This window comes from Erithacus rubecula (genome assembly GCF_903797595.1).
Source record: "Erithacus rubecula genome assembly, chromosome: 10".
NCBI classification, from domain to species: Eukaryota; Metazoa; Chordata; class Aves; order Passeriformes; family Muscicapidae; genus Erithacus; species Erithacus rubecula.
The window spans coordinates 26,497,507-26,518,418 of record NC_136662.1 but is presented as its reverse complement, the minus strand read 5'-3'; the positions used below and the strand labels follow the sequence as shown (position 1 = coordinate 26,518,418).

At 46.2% G+C, this 20,912-nt stretch overlaps 2 protein-coding genes across 3 annotated transcripts in view; both read left to right on the top strand.

Moving 5' to 3' along the window:
* Positions 1–20,912, top strand: part of NTMT2 (N-terminal Xaa-Pro-Lys N-methyltransferase 2) — a 146,595-nt gene that overhangs the window by 73,591 nt on the left and 52,092 nt on the right. The window lies entirely within an intron of this gene.
* Positions 12,181–20,544, top strand: GORAB (golgin, RAB6 interacting). 2 transcript variants are annotated; one of them, XM_079313633.1, is made up of 5 exons: positions 12,181–12,313; positions 12,830–13,157; positions 14,500–14,601; positions 16,295–16,435; positions 18,819–20,544. In XM_079313633.1, the coding sequence occupies exons 1-5, from the start codon at positions 12,250–12,252 to the stop codon at positions 19,285–19,287; spliced, it is 1,104 nt and encodes a 367-aa protein (XP_079169759.1). In that variant the 5' UTR covers positions 12,181–12,249; the 3' UTR covers positions 19,288–20,544. The 2 variants fall into 2 exon arrangements, with proteins under 2 accessions (XP_079169759.1, XP_079169758.1); XM_079313632.1 differs by having other exon boundaries at positions 12,830–13,169.

The window sequence follows — 20,912 nt, the reverse complement described above, 5'->3', positions numbered from 1 at the left end:
CCACAGAGGAGGATGGTGGGGATGTGTGTGTGGCACAGAGGTGGCTCTGCAGGCTGGGCTGCCTTTCCCCTGCTCCATGCCCCTGCCTGGGGCTCTGCACAGCCCCTGGCCGGCCTGGCTGCTTTCTTTGGCGTGCTGGGAGCTCGTTTGGCTCTGGGAAAAGCTGTCTTGACACTGATGTAATCGAAATATCGCTGAGGGAAGCTTATCTGCAAACATGCCTGGCCCTGGAGCCAGCACCCCCAGCCCCAGTCACGCTGGGCTGCGAGGCTGGGGTGAAGTCAGCTCGAAATGATGGTGTGTAGGCACGCAGCTGAGACCTGGGGAGGAGATTAGAGCTGCAAAAAGCTGCCTTGACAACCACACCCAAGGGGCTTTGCTGACCTGGAGCCTTTGTATTTAGGTTTTGCTCCCTGAGGGTTTTCCTGTCAAGGAAGAGGGGTGTGGACCACAAGTGCTACCCAAATACCCTCTCTGGAGCAACTCCAAGGAGAGCCAAAGACACAGGCAATGGAAATCTTGGTGTAGGTAGCAGACCCAATGTGTGTCCTTGCTGAAGACTGGAGCCAAGGAGGGATGTAGGCTGCTAGGGAGGATTCAGGCCAAATGCACATACCAGCAACAAAAGAGGAAAAAAACCCTTAAATTCTTGAAACTGTTATTTATGGTATTGAGTTGGACAAAAATGGAATCAAGAGAGAGGTGTCAGAAGGCAGGAAATTACACCCATGCTGCTCCTGTGGAGGGAGAGCCTTACTCCAGAGAGTGAGATTTTTAAAAGATTTGTGAATGCTACAAACACCTTTGGGTGACCAGTACTGTGGGATGGTGGAAAGGAGCTTCAAAAGGAAGAATGTCATGTGCCAGGGTGATTCAGTCAGAAGTTTCTGGTGTAGGGGTTGCACCTGACCTGTAGTTTTCAGCCAGTTCCCAACAGACCAGCTTTCTCCAAGTATGACTCCCCTCCTCCTCCACCCCTCTATGCCACGCTCTGGTGTCACACACAACAGCACTTTGTGTCTGTAGGAAGCAGTCTCCGGCTTTTGAGATGCTGGCAGTGCAAATTTTCATCCTCTGACCCCACATTTCCAACAGGAGCGGGAGAAGCTTGAACCAGTGCTGCTCTTGGTGGGTCAGTGTCACTTGGTCTCCAGAGGGTTTGTCACTGTGGCATCAGGGTGGTTGTGCCTTGGGTGCTGCACTCGTGGCTGGGTTCAGACTCCCCTGCTCTCGCACTCACCTGCTCCCTCCACCCCAAGTGTTTTTCCAGACTTGGAAAACTTGTTTGCCCCGATAATGGAATGAGCAGAGGTAGCAGGGCACGGATCTGTCTGAGCCCCGCTCGCCTTCAGTACCCCGGGAGGGAAGGGGAGAAGTGGGGGCGGAGGAAGGCTTTTATCCCCTTTTAAAAAGCAGGAACATGGGATGTGCATTAAGCTTTCTTCTTCAGGGAGTATCGCAGCGTTTCGCCTCTCGCAGCTGTCCCTCCCCGCGCATTCCTGCACAAACCCCTTTTGTTCGCTGCCCTCAGCCAATGCACAGGCAGCAACAGCAGCCCAGATGTTCCCTATCAAACTCAGAGCCATGCCAACAAACTTTGGCACACATGAAAGTGTGCTGAGGAATGGGCCTCCGCAAATACCATTTCTTTTCTTTTTTTCCTCCCCCTCCTTCCATTCCTGTAAGTATTTTTTAAACGCTAATGGTTTCCACGCCGCGACAGCGGCTCCGGGGCCGTCTGGCAAATCCGTGCCGCAGGTACCCCCGGCGCCTCGGCGGGGCTGCAACAACCCTGAGCCTTTGTGTTTTCCCCGCTGCTTTTCCAAGGATGGGGTTGCTTTCCACTGGGAGATGTTGTTTGCAGCCCAGTAGGTGATGCTTTGAGGGGATTTGCTGTGAATTTGTTTTTCCGAGCTGGAAAAGAATAATTAAAGGTGCTCTAGGGGCTGAGTGGCCCCTTTAGGGTTGGCTTTACCGCAGTCCCAGTGCTCGGTGGGTGTGTGGAAGGGAGTTGGGTTTTTGGCTGGGGTGAGATGCAGTTTTTCCTCATCTCTTTCTCAATATCTTCCCTGCAGGCAATTCCTGCTGCTGCCATTCAGCTGTGAGCCCTGGGTCACGGTGCAGATGGGGCACTGCACATCCCAGGAGCTCTGTTGGCACCACAGGCTGACAGAGATGTCCTGGAGGACCCTGGAGGGACAGCGTGGCCAGGACTCAGCTCTGCAAACCAGAATGGATCTGGCTTTTGCCATGAGACCATGGGTGAGCACACAGATGAAAACTTTCCTCTGTTCACAAGATAGAGAGCTGCTCATGCTGAGTAAAACACAACCTTGAGGCTGTGCTTTGATGGAAGAGCTCCCTGTTGCACCCTGATGTGTAAATGTGGTTAAGAGTTGCCACTCAAAGGCAGAGCCATGTCCCAGCTCTCTGGCTCCTCTGGGGACAGTGCCACTTTTGGTGCCAACCACTCCATCTGTGGAGAGATGGGCAGGAGACAGAAAATGCTGCCCTTCACTCACTGGGGCAAGCAAAGGCCATTTCTGGCAGAAGAACTATTCTCATTTAACTTAATTGCTTTGTTTCAGCACCAGGGCTCTTCAAAGACAGCTTGAACTACTTTTTTACCCCTCCACTATAATGGCAGTGATGTGTTTTTTCACTCCTCTTTCACGCTGTAAAGATTGAAGCACTTTTGCTCAAATTTAAATTAAAAAAAAAAAAAAAAAAAAAAAAAAAAAAAAAAAAAAAAAAAAGAAAGAAAGAATCTCATCTGGATGAAAACCAGAGCTTGCAAAGTTTCCATGGAGGGTGGTGAACCTCTCTCCCCAGCAGTGGGCTTATCTGAGATCATCTACTTGAGGAGTGTGCCAAGATTTCCATCTTGGAAAAAGACCCTTCTCGGAGGGTTTTGCATAAGAAGGGGTGGAAAGATCCATTGCACAGTGAATTTGGTTAAGAGAGGAGGACTCACTCAAGGTCTCAGGGGAGGGAGAACAGCTCCATTCCAGCCTGGAGCTGAGCAGAGATGAAGCAATGATTGCAGAGAGGTTCGGAAGAACCACCAGATGTGCAGGGAATAGCCAGGGCTGGGGAAGGGGGAGAAAAGCAGATTGCACAGTCCAGGGGCAAGACTCAGCTCTGGCTACAGGAATGTGCTCTGATGGCAGCAACTCCAGCTGCTGTGGAGGGGCCTGACTGGGTGAACTGGGCTGGGTGAGGGCAGGGCCCATTTCCAGAGACACCTTTCCCCCAGGATTGTGCCTCTTGCTTTGCTGACAGTGATTCTCAAAAGGCAGTGTCAGCTGCACCCTTGTCCTGCCTGTGGACCTCAGAAAATAAATGTAACCTCTGAGAAAAGGTTAAGATAAAGAGGTGGTGGAAGAAAAATGGTCTGAGCTGATGAAAACCCCATCTCAGGCAAGAGAGAGAAGGGGAAAAAAAATTGTGGTTATTTTTGTACAAAGGATTTGTAGGTACTGTTTCTAGAAAGTAGGAGAAATTGAGCTCTGGTAAATATCTCTGGTTCTCTTCATTAAGGGGGGAAGGCAACAGCAAACTTGCCATTAAAATAGTAGTAAGAATAATATTAAGAAGAGCCATAGCCCCTAAATTATCCTATTTTAAAATAAAATATAAAAACAAGAGGTAGTTGCCTTTCACATGTGGTCTGGTTTAAATCCTGGGAGCAAGGTGGCCCCTGAGATCTAACCTGTTGGAGTAGAGCCCTGCTGTGTTCAAAGGCAAATTTGCTTTCAAACTTGGGCTGGGACTGCTGAGGTTTTCTCTGAGGTTTTCTGAAGCCATGAGTGAGTTGGGGGAGATCTCTTTTCACAACCAAACAGTCTGTGGGAAAAATCTATCAGTAGATTTGCATGGAGGGAACAGTTTGGGATGTGAGACAGATGCTTGCTGGGTTGTTTTGTGGCTTACACAGAAAGTCTGCAATCTTTGGGGCTTCATATAAAACCTGGAGGACAAAGGTCTTCTCTGGAAAGTCAGATTCCCCAAATCCAGCAGTTGATCTTCACTTAACACTCTTGAGCCAGATGAAAAATTGCAAACTGCATGTGACCACGTGTACTGTGGAGGGGTTTCTAGCTGCTGGTGCACAGGTGTTGCTCCAGGCAGGACATGCCCTGCTCAATAAAAAAAGTCCATGCTGGACTCAAAATTAATGCTGGCTTGTTCTCAGAACTCAGTTTGTCCTCCCCAGCTCATCTTCAGCTTCTCTGTCTGTGAGCACATTGCTACCCTGAGCACGTGGACAGGGCTTGCAGAGCCTTTTCCCCTGCTAGGAGAGAGGTCTGGAAACAATTACAAGCTGCTCATGCTTAATCACTCGGGTAAATCTTAAATGCCTGTCTTAATATTTTGCAGGACTGAAGATGGCATCTGAATTTTTGTGGTGTGCAGGTTACCCAGCAGAGCATACAGACTTTGACAGTTCTGTGCATGTTTTGGGGGTCTTGAGAACCCCCCCCAGCTTCTTGAAATTCAGGTACAATTTCAAAGGAAAATTAAAATGCAAAGAGGGGAGGGAAAAGCCCTGAAGTTTGCCTGGTATTTGTGCAAATTGTCAGGTCAGTCATGTTCTTATGAACCTTTGCTGAACCTGACCATTTGTACTTCATACTGAACAAGAAGAGAGTATTAAATGAATTGGAAAATAAAAAAAAAATTAAATCCCCTGTGAAAATGAAGGCAACCAAAATAACTCACAAATCTGGACTGAAGTCAGTCAATGACAAGACAAAACAATAGAAGTCTTCCTTTACTTCCTTAAATATTGAGATGTTTCACTTTAGCATTTTCAGGCTGAAGCAGGTTGTTTTATTGAACATTATTTAGTTTGACGCTTTCTTTTTTATTTTCATTTTCAATAGACCTAAATTTAAAAGGAAAAGGTTGTGGTTTTTTACATTGATTTTTTTTTAAAGATGGAATAGTCTCCAAGCAAATCAGAAGATTTTGATACTGGTCATGCAAAATGGTTTGGGTCAACCCAAAATGAATCGAGCTTTCCTCATTATATTAAGTCTTTCCTCTTAGTTCAGCTCCAAAACCAGAACCTTCCACCACCAGAAGAAATCAGTCATCCTTGTTTTCACCTTCCTGCTGCAGCAGTCAGGGGTCTAATTTTGGTTGCTCCTGTTCCAATCTCTCTTCCCCTCTCGATGTGCTGAAGGCTGAGCTCTGTGATACGGGAGTTTGCAGCCAGGGTGTGGTACAGATCTCTCTCCAACTATCTCGGATACCTCACCAAAGAGCTGCTAAGCCTCCCTGGCCAGCAGCCTGCTTGTCTGCAGCCTTTACAGCTCTGCTTCAAACCCTGCCAGTGACACCAACACTTGGAAACCCTCATTAGTTCGTGGCCCTGGTAAGCCTGTGGGTGTCAGCTGGTGTGAAGCCATGGCATTGTTAAAAACTAAAGTAAAAACTAAACACTCTCTTCCACAGAAGGTGCTGGAAAAAAAAAAAAAATAAAGCTTCTACACAAACATGGTGAAAGGCAGCAACTAACTGATGGGGGGAACTTTCCAAAGCCATGGAAAGGAGTTGTCCACTAAATCCTTGGTGAGATCCAAGCACAGCAATCCTTTGAAAACCTCCTCACAGATCCAGCCTTGGCAAAGAGCAGTTCACTGAGAGCATGTATAAACACGTGGGCTTTTATATCTTCTTTTTGCGTGCTTGTTACAGAGACAAAGCACCGACAGTTTGTGAACTTTATTGCAGGAAAGACACAACGTTTCATCCTAAACACTTCCAAATTGTAGCAGGGTTATCTGCGGGGTGGCTGAGGATGCAAGAGGAGGCACAGCCCCTCCAGACACGGGCAGTTTGTTCAGAGTGATGCTGGAGTGCTGCACACACAGTGTGCTGGGCTACCTCTGAGCAGTGCTGAGGATATCCTGGCTGACCAGGATGAGGATGACCTGGGCTCCCCAGGGATGGGGAGATCCTAACCCTGCACATCTGCCTGGTGCAGCTTCAGTGTTTGCAGGATGGGGAGGGGAAGCAAACTGGTGTGAGTCCTGCAGTCTGCAAATGGCTTCCTTCGTTCTTCTGCCTTGTATTTCTTCTTGTGTTTCAGAGACCCTGAATGGGATGGCTGTGCTCTGAACAAGGCTTCATGGAGAGTGTCTTGCTGCAAGGACAGAGGAAAAGTGAGGGCTTGTTTTGCAGACAGGTGAGGTGCTGTCACACTGAACACAGTGGTGTCCCTTCAGCCAAAGTTAGCCTGCACTGATTCAAACACCACCAGCAGCACTTCTGGGGCTCTTTGTGGGAATGCAGCAGGATGGAGCAGCATCCCCCACCACTCCCTGAGGGTCAGCAGCATTTCACTTCCAGAATGGACTTGTCTCAGCCCAATGAATTGTGTTGCAGAGCTGGGAGAGGTGAGAGGACAACATCCTCCTTGTGCAGCTGGAAGGAGAGAAGTGAACTGGCCAACCCACACCAGGCTCAGGCTGTCACGTCAGAGCTAGCTGGCACTTGATGGTAATAAAGTGATTTTCACATCATATAATACTCTACTGCAAATACACCTTCCAAGCAGTGCTGGCTCTTGGGTTTGGCAGCCATCTGTCCCTCTGCCTTGCCCTGAAAACACAAGAATTTCTCACAGAGACCATTTCAGAGGTGAAACTTTCCTTTTTCACAGACTTTGTCAGGACCCAGAGTGGTCCAGCCGTTGGTGCTGATGTGAGTGCCCAGGGGAGGGTGATGGGGCTGTACCAGCAGTGGGACGATGTGGGAATGTTGTGGGAAGCACCAGTGACAGGAACAAGGCTGGCAGAGGTGTCAGGAGCTGTGCTCAGGACGTGAGTGATGCAGAAAGCAAGGTCCAAAGTTACAGAGCAGCCTGGGATCCACCACCCAAAATCTCCAAAACCTGCATCTCAGGCTCCCAAGGCTCTACTGACCTTGCCCAGAAGATGTTTGTTGTTAAAAATACCTGGATGGACACTCTGTGATGGTCTTCAGTCAATTCTCTCCACATTCTGCTGCCCTGACTCCTCATCTCTAACCTGAGTCTTGCTTTCTTCTTCACCTGTCCACCCCAAGCCCTGAAAACACATCACCCTGTGTCTTCACAGCTGTGCTTTATATATTTAAAGATGATTATCATGTCCTCTCCCCCACACTTCTCTCCCATCCAGACTAAACAAGCACAGTTCATTCTCTGGAGCGTGTAACAACAAGAAGTTTGCTTGATGAATACTCAATTTATTTAGCACAGTGGTTCTAATCACTGAAGTTATGCCAAAGATAACAAATCTTCAGCAAATTTCTCTTCAAATCTTTAGTTTTATCAACTGTTTTGACAGCTAGATTATAATTTTTACACAAAGCGTTAGAATGAAAGCAATTGCTTTCTAGTTTTTCTCTATAAAGATTTGAATTACGACTTTTACATTAGGCAATTAAATGCATTCTAGAACTGTCATGAAATATTAAACTTGGGGTTATGAAAAAAAGTATTCTTTAAATGATTTGTAGTATCCTTTAAAAGGAATTAGCTGAAAAATATTTCTTAAACTCTATAAATATATATATATATCAATAATTGCTCATTTCCACTTCTTTTACTGCTCAGCTCTGGTTGTGCCAGCCAAAATGGTAAGTTTATAATCTTCAGGATATTTTTGTTAGTAATGAATTTTATTTTATTTTACCAGCTTTTTCTTTTTTTTTATGGTGCTTTTAATTAGCCAGGGTTTTATCCTGTTGAAGTTTTTTTAACACAAATATTTTAGGATATTTTAAGATATGTTTGTCTATGTGGAAAATTTATCTTAAATACTCACATTGACTCAAAAAACACCACTAGGAATTTATATGCCTTTTAAAAACATTTATATTGCATGCTGAGCTTCCTTCCAGTTCAGATTTCAGATTTGAAAGCTGAACTTATCTTAAGGTAAAAGCTCAAAAGTTGAAACGTGGAAACACAGGGTGGGGGGCCTGAAAAGCTGAGAAGTTTTGAGGCTCAGTTTCAAAGCAAACATGTCACTGTAATGAGAAGTGTCCTGCAAAAACACCCAGCTCTGCACAGGATGCAGAGAGGAGCAGGTTCAGCCCTGCAATGCTGTGGAGTCCCTGTGGCACCATCTCCCACCAGTCTGGCTGCTGACAGCCCAGAGTACCCTTGGGGAGTTTGCCTCTTCCCTAGAAAATGTGTACACATACACAAATCAAAAGATGTTGAAAACTTCTGGTTTATCTTGTTTAAAAACCAGGGAGGTTTATGTCACTTTTTTTTCACCCAGTAGCTCTTTAGATAAGTGGATTTTGGTTTCCCTCTATGAAATTCTTACAAAACCAAAAGATTGCCTTGGTCCCAGAAATGACAGTGCTGACTTAATCCCACTTACCAGGCAGTTAAGGGAAAACAAATTGATGAGAAGGAATAGTGCTGCACTTTTTAATTCAGTCTTCTGCTAAGAAATTTAATTGTTCATCTCAGGCTTTGAAGTCTGATACAGTCCAGCAGAAAATCAACAACAGCAACAAAACAATCATGGATCTCAAAAGTGATTTTAAAGTACAAATTAAATCCTGAGTTATTATCAAAAGAAAAGACTTGCTCCTTGCTCACATAGTGACATAGCTTATCTGGATATGGTGGTTCATCCTAAGGCAGCCTGTGTTATTGTCTGGTAAAGGATGGGGTAGTATTGACATGGATACAGTTTGATAGATCGTTTTGTCATTAGAAAAAGGGGTAAAATGATTTAGGGGATTTTGGCTCTGTTATTTTCAAGATGCATTTTTCCCTAGGTCTCTTGAATTATATGCCAGAGCCCTTGGAAGCTCATGACAGGCTCTGAAATGGAAGCAGAAAGGAAATTCTCCTTCCCCGTGCAAGCTTTTCCCTGTGTCACATTAGGGCTCAGTCCTTTTCTGGGAAAATGTTGCTTTGTGTGTTACTGTGGCAGCGTGGAAAGCAGAGCAAGAATGAAATTTTAAATATACATCTAACTCAGGGAGCCCCCTGATAGATCTTCTTTGATTCCTAAAAACCCCACAAGTTTTCAGTATGAAACCGATGCAAATTGATGTTATGGCCTGGTACAAATTGCTCCTGTCCTGGCTTGAAATGTCATCTGAGGTCTGACCCTGAGCTCTGACCTGAGCAGCCCAATTTGCCAGCCCATGATGACATTTCCACGCTGATTTGGGAACAAGAAAAGATGTTTTTGTGATCTGTTGGTGCTGGGCTGCTTCTACTCACCAGACTCCAGGGCAATTAGGGCAAGAGAAAACGGATGCAGCAGTCACAGAGGTCTCCAGGCCTGCTCGTGAGAGAGCAGCTCTTGAAGCACAAAAAGATACAGGACTCAAATCCAGCTCCAGATGTAAAAGGAAGATTTGTGTTGTTTCTGAGGATATAAGCCCAGGAGGTAGAAAAGGTTTCTATTTTCTCCTATCTTGCCTCCTCCAGTGCCATGCTCTGCTCACAGGACTTTAATCAGCTGGAAAGCATGGCCAGCCTCTGTTTTCTGAGCATGGCAGCCTCTCTTTTCTGAGCCTGCTGTTGGTAAATGCTCCGTGAAATGACTTCACCGTGCTATAATTGTTCCTGGAGCAAGCTGGCCCAATGGCTGGCAATTAAACCCTGGGCTGATGGAAACTGTTAACAGGGATTGCTGCTTTGCCCACAGCGACGGAGTTAACAACTCCAAACTCTTTCTACTTTTTCTATAAAACACGTGGGAGCTTTGTGCCTGGAATATCTGCAGCAATAAAGTGGATATGGTGCTTCACTCTTGTTTGTAGTGCTAAAACTTGCAGGAAGAAAGCACAATTGAGGTTCAAGATGAGATCTGGTGTTTGTACTTGGTGAAGAACACTTAGTTGATATCTCTGGGTTTGGTACAGCCCATTACTGTGATTTTGACACCAGATTTAGATTAATGATACTTATATAGTCATCTCCAAGGGAATTAGGTGCTACATCTTGTCGTAAGCCAACCCTTGTAGGGCTGGCCAGCACTATTCCATTGTAAAATTCAAGCTGACACCTGGTTCTGCCATCTGGATTCCACGGAGTCTGAGAGCGTTTTAGTCAAGGCTGGATTGTGGTTCTCATTCAGATGTTTCCAGTGCTTGGTCAGGCTTCCCAAGCTTACCCAGGAAGGACTTCCTGCATGAGATAACCACACCCTTCTTCTCCTCTGCTGGATCAGCATCTCTGCTTGGCACCAAGGCTAAGCTGCAAGTGAGAAATGGTGCCACTTGTGTTCCCCCAAGGCACTCAAAGCCCATCAGAAACTGTCCTGGCTTGGAGGACAGGGTCTGCCAATAAAGGCAGGAGCTTCTCTTTGAAATGAAGAATGTAAACTCCCTCCCTCTAAATTATTATAATTTTGAAATTAAGGGGCTCTCAGGCAAAGATATGGGAATTAGGAATTACAGTTCTTTACTAGGAAAATTAAAATAGAAATGCAGTATTACAAAGAACAATCCCCAAACACTGCCAGAGTCAGAATCCAAGCTGACACCCGTCAGTCAGTCAGGGTGGTGGCAGCAGTCTCATTCAATGGTGGCTGCATCCTCCTGCAGGGGCAGATGTGGTTCAGCTGGAGCAGTGCTCCTGGAGAAGGTGCAGTTTCCTCTGAAGGTGCAGGGATGATGTGGAAAGGTCTGGCTTTCCTCTGGAATCCAGTGGGAAGAAGGTCCCTTGGTGTCCAAAATCTCAGTTTTTCTCTGGGTAGGAAAGGCTTGGCTGCTCCCCCTGGCTGGAGCATCTCCCAGTGGGATGATGGAATTTTATCAGTCATGCAGTGGGACTGAATGGGCCAGCAGCAGATGATATCTCCTGGAGGGAGGATGGGCTGTGGAAAGATAAAGATGATTGCCCCAGCTGGTTTAAAGCTGGCCCATTAGCAGATAATATGTGCCAGGAGATCAGGGTCACTGCCCCACCCTGCTCAACAGATGGGGACAGAACACACATTGCTGGGCACATCAACCCAACACAGAAACAATGAACACCTGCCAGCTTGGGGAATATTCCCCCTGAGAGGTATTTATGGGAAGAGTTAGTCACGGGAGCTGCTGGATTGCAGACTCCTACATTGCTGTGGAGCCATGGATTTGCCTGGGGAGGCAGCAGTGCTTCAGAGCTTGACTAATCCCTCACAAATTGGAGCCAGGCAGGGATGTGGCACTGCAAACATCCCTGTTTACTGCCCATTATTTATTTAATGGGCATTATTTAAGTATATTATTTAAGCCTCTGAGGGCTCGTGCCTTTGCTCCCACCAGCTGTGGGAGGTGAACTCATCCACAGGGCCTCTGACAGGCTTGAAGCAGCCACAGGAGTTTAGGATAGGCTGGAAAATGTTTCTTTTCATGGATACTGAGGGATAATGCTGGAGGTTGTAGGGTCTCTTCAGTTTATACACATTGGTCAAAGCAGATCTTTAAAAACACCAGTATGTGCAAAATAATATTTTTCCCTGATGACCTCCCAGTGCTTACAGGAAAAAAGAGGGAGAGTGACTTTTTATGTGATGGGACAAGAGGGAGCAGCTTTAAACTAAAAGAGGAGAGATTGAGTGCAGATATTAGGAAGTTCTTCCCTGTGAGGGTGGTGAGGCCCTGGCACAGGGTGCCCAGAGAACTTGTGGATGTTCCATCCCTGGAAATGTTCAAGGCCAGGCTGGACAGGCCTTGGAGCAACCAGGGGTTTCCAACTGGGTGAACTTTAAAATCCCTCACAGCCTAAAGCATCTAGGGAATCCCTGATTTCCTCACAGTGTTAGCACTCTTAAGTTACTAGACATGCAGGAGCAGGATCTCACCTGCTTACAACTACCTAATGATGAATTAAATTGTACGGGGCTACGTGTAATGTTCCTTATGGCTTGTTTGCTTTTTTCGGGAGTGGCTTCCCCTCTCCACTTCAGCCTCATTAGCCGGGACCCACTGAGCCCTGTTCGTTCACAGGCTGGACTCGATGAGCTCAGAAGTCTTTTCCAGTCTAATCGACTCCGTGATTCTTTAGGACACTAGATTCTGAGATCCGCCAGCCAGGTCAGCTTTCCCCGCAGCAGGGCCGATCTCTAGCCCGCTCTCCCTCCCCCGCCTCAGGCCGCCATCTTGCCCGCCCCGCCCCAGCGCCGCGGCAGCGCGAGGCCCCCGGAGTGCTGTTCGCGGCGTTCGCCTGCGGCGCTGTCCCGGCGGCGGCGGGGCAGCCGCGGGGCCTGCGCGGCGGGAGGAGCGGGCGGCGCCATGGCCGAGGCCTGGGCCGGCTTCTCGCAGGAGGAGCTGCGGCGGCTGCGGGGGCAGCGCCCAGGTACGGACCGCACCGCGCCGGGAGCGCCCGGGGAGCGGGGGACAGGGGGGCCCGGAGCTGCGCGGAGGAAGAGCCTGGGTCTCGGCACCCCGTCAGCGCCTGCAGCTGCACCTGCCTCCCATCGCCCCGCAGCCTTTCCATCCGCACCTCTATCCTTCCCGTCAGCCCCTCCATTCACACTCTAACCCTCCCCTCAGCCCTTCCATTCACACTAACCCTCCCCTCAGCCCCTGCACACCTCTGGCCATGCTCTCAGCTCCATGCCCGCATCAAACCCCTCGGTCCCTCCCATCCATCCCCTCTCTCTCCTCACTTAGGGATAACACTATCATTGAAAATCCCCCAATTTTAGCCTAACAAAACATTCCCAGCTTCCAGAGGTTTGCCCCACATTACCTTCCCGTGACACCCTGCCTTGTGCTTGCCTTATTTTGGTTTTTGCCTGCCCAGAACAGCTCTGTCAGAGCCTGTCTTTGATCCTGAGATTGGTTTTTAATCCTGTTTCTCCACCGGCAGATTTGTACGAGCCCTCAGCCCCGCAGCAGCAGCCTCGCCCCCAGGCTGTGCCCAAGACTCGGAAGCAATTGCAGAGGGAAAAAGCTCTCCAGCAGCAAAGCCAGAGGCTGGGGCTGCAGGGAGGAGCAGCCTCTGTCACTCCAGAGCAGCTGCTTTCTGCACCACAACCCAAACCTTGCCACCCCCAGCAGCCCGGGCCAGCAGCTGCGGGTCAAAGGGACAGCCGAGAGCAGCCCGAGGGAGTGACACCGGCAGAGTCTTGCAATGGCAGCACCCAGCCCCGCCCTACAAAGCCCAACAGCCAAGCGGAGAGAAAGAAAGTGGAATTGTTAGTAAGTCGGTAAAATCAAGGGGTGGGGTTTGTTGTTCTGTATTGATTAGTTCTTTGGTTGTGGAGTCAACTTTTGTGTGTCTGAAAGATCAAATCATTCCATTTTCTACGAGGCAGCATCTGTGTGGAGAAGCAGCACGTGGCTTCTCTCAAATTCTAAACTCAGAAGGATCCAGGAGGTTCTGTCTTACAGAGATGGGCCTTGAGAGGCTGTGGCTGGTGATTGTGCTGCTTGTGATTTCCTGGGATCACCTGCCTGCACTTCCTGCACCAGGACAGCAGCATTTTGAGAACTCAAATTCCTCCTGTGGGTGTAGCTCACCAGGAGTACTGGCTGCTCATCTCATTTTTCTGGTGGGGAGAACATAGACACTGCCTGTCTGGGGTGAAAACAGCTGGAGCTTCACTGAGAATTTTTTTCACACTGCTGAAAGCAAATGACATTTAACTGCAACAGTCACCTCCTGAATCTGCTGGATTCTTCTCAGCCTGGATGCTTGAATTTAAATCTTACTAAAAATATTTCTGTATGTGAGGTTTTAGGAATAGAGCGATGAGGACAAATCTGAAGAGATGTGCAGAAATGTTTCTTACTAGCTGAGTTATTTGGGTAGTTTTAAATTTGGGCTCTTTGAGTGAGGGCATGAAGAACATGGTGGGGTGGAAAGCAGCAAACAGTTCTTTGTTTCTCCTAAATCCTGCCACAGGTTTTGCCCCCTCACCTGAGACCTGGCTTTCCATCCTTTGGGATGGTTGTATCTCTTAGGAGATGTAGCCTAGGAAATGGAATCAATGCCAGTTGTTCACTGGTGACAAAAGTGAATTTTTGTTCTTCCTTGCTGCTTGTTTTCATTATAAATCCTACCAACCTTTCATTTGTATCCATTTAATTATTTGGGAACTGTACTGTAAAGCAGAGCTATGAAAGAATCTGTTTTATGGGAAAAAAACATTTCCCAAAAAGAAGCTGTGTTGGTTGACTGAACTTGTAACAGCCAGTAAGAAACTTGAAACTGCTTCTACCTGAGAGGGAAGCACATCCTTTAAATGAAAAATTCCACCCATTTCTGAAACAGTGCTCCATGCAGCTTATTTGGTTATGCGGATTTTAGTTCTGATCAGCAGATTTCATCTGGAAATGTTTTATGGGTCTGAATGGCTTCTTGCAGGTGATTCTTCTTTCCTCAGAACCAAAACCTCTTTATTGTTCCTTCTCCTTTTTTTTTTTTTTTTAAGAGTTTGCTGGATAATATCTGACAGTGAATATTTGTGTTGCAATATGGGCAGCAGGGAGAGAGATGAACTTTCTGTTAATTGTGATGTTCTTGTCAATGAGCAGGCAGGAGAAATCCCGGTGGGAAATCCTCCAGCAGGAGCAGCGGCTGATAGAAGAGAAGAATAAACGCAAGAAGGCACTCCTGGCCAGAGCCATTGCTGAGAGGTGGGGCTGAGCCTGGGCCAGGGCTCACTCTTCATCTGCAACCAGTTTCATATCTTCAGTTCAATCTCATTTTTTCCTCTTCTCTCTGCTCTGTGAGCAGCTGTGATGGACGTTTCTCTTGGATGACACAAGTGCTGGTTAAGAAGTTGTGACTAAGTTTTTCACACTTCCCAAGCTGCAGCTCTGTGCAGATGGAAAAGTTATTACACAACTGGAGGATTAGCTGAAGTCCTGAAATTTGTTAGTGAGGTCATGTTTGGAAGTTGGGGTGCTCAGCTGCTTGTCTGTGTTCTGATTTGTTTTTGCTGGATGTAAGGGAGGTTTATTTGATTTGTAACCTGTGAGAAGAAGCTATTTCTGTTTGGGCTCATTAGTGTGTGAAAATGTTGAAAAGAGAAATGATCAGCTCTAAGAAAGTACTGTTTTACCACCACTGGGTGACTAGAAATTATAAAGTTGCACATATTCTCACAGTATTGGCTCTTGCTCCTCAGGGGACCAGGCTTTATGGCACAAAGGTAGTTTAAGACTCCAGGAAAGGCAAAGTTTGTAGGGAAGGATGTTGGAACAGCTGATAACAGTGGATCAGGGACATTGGTGTGAAGTTTTCAGGCTTGCAGTGCTCTCCCAGGCCTGTGTTAATGTTCTGCCCATCAGAGCCCTTGGATAGCACGGGTGAACAGAGCCTCTACTGTGCTGAAGTCCTGAAAATTTTATTTTCCTTTGCCAGGCAGAGATAGAACACAAGCACATTTATTCTGAGTTACTGTAGGACATCAAACCTGGGTGTGGCCATCAGGTTTAGTTCTTCCTCCTGGAAACAAAGCCTGAGGAGAGCCAAGACAGGGAAGGTGACAGCTAAGGAGTTACTTGTGTCACTCAAAGGCCTTCCTTGGGCTCCAGGAATAGCACAGAATGTCTGTTACCCTCCACCTGCATCAGCTGGGTGAATGAGAGGTGCTGGCACTGCCTGCACACCTAGTCTTGCTTTCAGAGACCTGCCTTGGGTGTAAAGCAGTGCCTGACAAGCATCATTTTGCTGATGGTGATGAATGATGGCAAAGTGATGTGGTGGAAAGTCACTTGGCTTGCTTGGGAGTGAAATCCATCAAAGCTTGTTGCCCTTAGTAACATTTAGTTTTCAGGACTTAGGAATGAATGGCCCAGTTGAAAAAGGTTTCATAAGACTTGATTGAAATCCTTTGTGTTTGATGTAAAACTTTCCATTCACTTCATTGGGATTTGGCTGGGCCTTTTGGGAATAATTTTACAAAATGGAAATCAAGCTTAGGTTAGGTGACTTTTTGGCCCCTACTAACTGGGTTTCTTTGAAAGGAGATATTTGCAGGGCTAAAAACCCTTCCCCCTCTCACTTCCCCCCCAAGCCATTTCCTGTTTCCTTACACTGAGAACTACTTAGATACAGCAGCTTCTTGTGTGTTTCCACAGTGAAGAAACACAATCCACTTTAGGCACTTTGATTATAGTCATTACGTAATTTTGCTGTAGTCCTTTAATAGCAGGCATTTGAGATCCCTGTGGATGCTAAAAAAGATCAAAAGCCCTACACCATAAAGGAGAAACCTTCTGAAAAGGTCCTAAAGAAGTCAGGACTGGGGCCCAGTATGTTGAGAAGAGAGGCTTGAAAAGGAAATTCAAACAAACTAAAAAAAATACCATCTTCCTTTTGCAGATCCAAAAGAACTCAAGCTGAAACGGTGAAACTGAAGAGGATTCAGAAGGAGCTGCAGGCTCTGGATGACATGGTGTCTGCTGATATTGGGATCCTGAGGAACCGCATCGACCAGGCCAGCCTGGACTATTCCTATGCCCGGTGAGTGACACCAGGGAGGAGGGGACAGGCAGCAGCCCTGCCTCAGGGGAGGGGAAAAGACTGTTTCCTCTCACTGCACCACTAATGAAGTCCTGTCACTGTAATAATGTGTAGTTGAAGTGCTCACAGGCTGGGGGGCTTTCAGATCTGGAAGTTAAAGTATGCTTTTTATTTCCTCATTTTTTCCCTTGGAATCTGGGAACTGAAGCAGGTTTTCTGACTGGAGGCTGCTGTCACAAAACATAGGTCCTGCTTTAAGTGTGCAGTTGTCCATAAGCCCTGCTTTATTGTTTCAAGGTTGTTTATTTCTTCTCAGGGGGAAAGAGGTTTTTTTTGAAAAGTCCTGAAATGAAATCCTGTTCAGGGAAATTTGCTGGCTCATGACACCTCTGGTCCTGCTGGAATCCATGGGACCAGTTAGGCTTAAAACATATAATCCTGCTGAACTACTTTTGCATCTAGGACCAAAAACTGAAGGAAGAGGGAAGCTTTTAACCCTTTACAGTGTGCTTTCAATCACTTTGGGTGTGATGAGTTCCTTAAAGGCAAGAAATGAATGGGAACACCCCATTAGCTGTGGGTAAACCACAGCATCAGTACATAAACAGCAGCATGTTTGTGCAGCCAGTTCATAAAGCAGAAATGTTCACTTGTGGTTTTTGCTTCACCATTCAATGTGTTAAATACTCATTTCTCCTTCTGACTTCTGCCATACCATGACCACAGGCCAATAAAACTGATAATTAGTCTTGAAAAAAGGAGCTAAAAAAATTAAGATTTCTTTGGTGTAATTATCATTTGAAATGTCTGTGTTAACTGCAGTTAGCATAGCTGATTGCATGTGCTCAAGAGGAAAAACATTTCAATGGATTTTAGGTCTAATCTGGTTTCTAAAAACATTAAATGATCCTGAAATCTTCTTACCCAAGTTCTGTAATAATGTATCTATTTGAAATGCTTATTGGCTAAAGAGCACAAGCAGCTCTTGACATTAGGAAAGAAGTTTTTAATGACAATAGCAAAAGGAGATGCTGGTAGGACAAGTGGGCAAACTTCACCAAAATCTTAATGACTTTAATTTAGTAGGTGTTTTCTTGAGGGAGGGATTTTGCAATGTGAGGTAGATACTTCCAGTGTTGTAGTTTTATGCATTATGAGCCCAAATTTACTTTTAAATGGAGTCTTTTAAAGCAATTTCTTATCATTTGCCTTTTTGTTTTAGGGCTAAAACACAAAGCATTTCAGTGGTCAAAAAGTGCAATATTCAATACTCCTGAGCACATACCTAGTTAGCAACATTTACTGTGGAATATAATTCTTTTACATTCAGTGTGACTGATGGATGGGAATTCAGCCTGAAGATTTAGCTGTGCAGATGTTTCCAGCATAGCATTACAGGTATCTGATCCAGAGAAATCTTGACTTTCTTGAGAGGGAAACATAAGTGGCCATCTTCTGCCCACTGCAGACATAACCTTTATAGCTGGGTAAAAGTCATGTGGTTATTATATGAAAGAGGATATTTGGGAAGGCTTTTCTATGTCTTTTTTACTAAGTTAAGGACCTCTCCTGTCTTTCTGTCACTTTGTTTAAGCAGATATTGGGATCTGGTTTTATTAAAGAGCTGGATTCTTCACTGAGCCATCTTACTAATACTGTTTTATAACTAATACTGTTTATGAGTGCTCTGTAGTCAGGCTGCAAAAGCCTTTGTGTGTTCCCTTTCCTGATGAGCAAGATTGCATCTATCTTTTAATTAAAATTAATGCACAGGTTCACTGATGCAGTGAAAGATGCTTTTGGCTGTATTTGTCATGAGAGGAAGTGCAGATTGGCAGGAGGTGAGGGTGGGGATGGATGCTTGCAATAAAATTCTACATCTGTGTTGATGTCATGGCTGTATCAGTCTGTCCTGCCCCTGATTTTCTGAATATGGATTTGAGTGGCCAGAAAAGCACATGATCCAAATGTCATCGTGCTCCATCCAGCATCTGTATCTGTGGGGGGGTGGCTGGGTTAGAAAAACACCCGACTGCTTTGTGGTGTTTGAGTTCACTGGGTGGGTGTTCATTAGAAGTGTGAAAATGCTGCACTTCCTGATGGATTCTTTCTGCTGCCAGTGATGCATCTCTTCAAACAGGCAGTAAAAATAGGTGTTTGTGATTCAATCTGAGCAAGTTAACTGTTGGAATACACAACAGCAGAGCCCCCCCCCTCCCCGTGCCCAGAGCCGTTTGTATCAATTCACTCTTGAATTGGCAAGCATGCCACGAACAGCTGGCAGCATGCATTGCATTGCAGGGATTGCTGCAGTGCCTCTCCCCCTGTCAGGCTGTGAGGTGCTGTGGGAATTAACCCTGCAGAAATGCTGGTGGTTTTGCAGGAAGCGCTACGACAAGGCTGAGTCGGAGTACGTGGCGGCCAAGCTGGAGCTGCAGCACAAGACGGAGATCAAGGAGCACCTGACGGAGCACCTGTGCACCATCATCCAGCAGAACGAGCTGCGCAAGGCCAGGAAGCTGGAGGAGTTAATGCAGCAGCTGGAGGTGGAGGCAGATGAGGAGAATCTGGAGCTGGAGATCGAGGTGGAACAGATGCTGCAGCAGCAGGAGGCAGAAGCAGGGAGACAATCCAGCCAGGCGCACCCAAGCCATGCTGGGACAGCCCAGGAGAGTCCCGCTCCCAGTGCTGTGGGGCAGGATAGCCAGCAGGCCCAGCATGCTGCTGCTGCTTCTCCTGCAGTTTCTGAACAGTCTCAAAACCCCAGGACCAAACCCCTCTCCAACGTGGACAGCCAAACTCAGGCAGTCAATGTGACCTCAGGAAGCTCCCCAGCTTGTTTTGCCACATGACTGCTGGGTGCAGATAAGCCAGTGGTTATGGATGAGGTACTCTCTGCAGGCTTGTGGCTGCATGTTGTATCTGGGCTTCAGCAGTGCCAGTAATATGCACTTCATTTCTCTTTTCTTTTTTATTTTCAGATTTTAAAGGCTCTTTTCTTTCCACAAGATACATTTGGGGTTCGTTATCTGTCATCATTCTGGTGTAGGTTCATGTTCTACTGCCCAGCTCTTCATGGGCTTTTGTACCTTCCTGAAACAGGACACTTGAAAGTGAACAGTAGGGTTTGTCCAAAGACTTTCAGCTTTTGGTACCTATGGATGCCAGTTCTGAGCAGTGTGCAAGAGAAAGATACCAAGAAGAGAAGCCTCAGTCTGCTTCAGAGCACATTGTGACAACTGCAATAGGATGTTTGTCTTCCTTTGTATCCATAAGGGATTAGTTTCCAACGGTTTCTCATGCTGGGAAACCCAAGTGCTTACATTAATTGCCTTCTTAGAGGTTACTCTTTCCTGATTTAAGGGAAATTTGCATATTGAGGCAAAGTGCCAAGTCAGTTGTAATCCCTCGTATTTATCACTTTGCCTGCTCCTTTCAGACAATGCTGAATCATGAAGCTGTACATTGATAACACTATTAGCTATGAAATCACAGCTGCTAGGGTTCAACAGAAATGATGGGTTACAGTTTAAGACATTGCAGACTGTAGAAGTAGAAACACACAAAACAGTGTGCTATATTTAAAGTTGTTCCATGGCAGAGATTTCCTCTGTTATAGTCGCCTCGAAGTGCCAATAATTAGCCATAATTAGCCAATAACTCATCTTGTAATGAATAATCCCCACAGTATACTGGAAATGAGCCTATTTTTGTAGAACATTTAATGCATTTTCTTGCCTGAGGAGCAGGTTAGTATCCCACAAAAGTTCAGCTGGTTTGCTCGATTGCTGTTGAAAGGCTTTAAAAAGCTATTCCAGGTGGAGAAAGCCTCAGGAATTAAAAGACAACATAGGAAAATCACCCATAAGCTGATTGCAGCTGCAAACTGGGGGACTGCACTCACAGTTAACCTCTTGGTCCCAGGGAAGTGTGGGAATGGTTCCTGGAATACCTGACCTGGACGTGTTGGGTCTGAGTTTATGAATGAGTTGCCGGATGACGCCGCCGAGTCTATAAATGGGACAGTGATTGTCTCTATGGCTTGAACAGTGGAAAAACATGTCACTACATTTCAATTTTATTCTATTAATAAATCAGTGCATCTTGTACGCAGTGTGTTTACTTTCAGTTGTGATATCTGAGACTAATAGAGGGATCCAAGCCTGTTTTTCCACAGGAGATGATAAATGGTAGGATCAGATACGTCCTTTGGCAACTTCCCGCTGTGTGAAAATAAAACCTCAAAAAAGGCTGTTCCAAAAAATGGAAATGCAGGGAGTCAAGACATGGCAGGATACAGCTTGGCAGGAATCTTTTCAACTAACTGGCTCAGGGCAACAGTGGAAAATCTCTCCTGGTGCCTTCCATACACGGGAGAAAGTGGGATAAATATTTCTCCTAGAGCAGCCGCTCATAATTTGGGCTAATTGGAGTTAGATTCTAACTCCAAAGTAGTGTTATAAATACGTATGAAGCA

Excerpts from the sequence above, each read along its gene's own strand:
- GORAB (XM_079313632.1), top strand. The coding sequence starts at position 12,250 with ATGGCCGAGGCCTGGGCCGGCTTCTCGCAGGAGGAGCTGCGGCGGCTG. Across the intron at positions 14,602-16,294 it reads GCCAGAGCCATTGCTGAGAG|ATCCAAAAGAACTCAAGCTG; the intron begins GTGGGGCTGAGC and ends TTCCTTTTGCAG. Across the intron at positions 16,436-18,818 it reads CTGGACTATTCCTATGCCCG|GAAGCGCTACGACAAGGCTG; the intron begins GTGAGTGACACC and ends GTGGTTTTGCAG.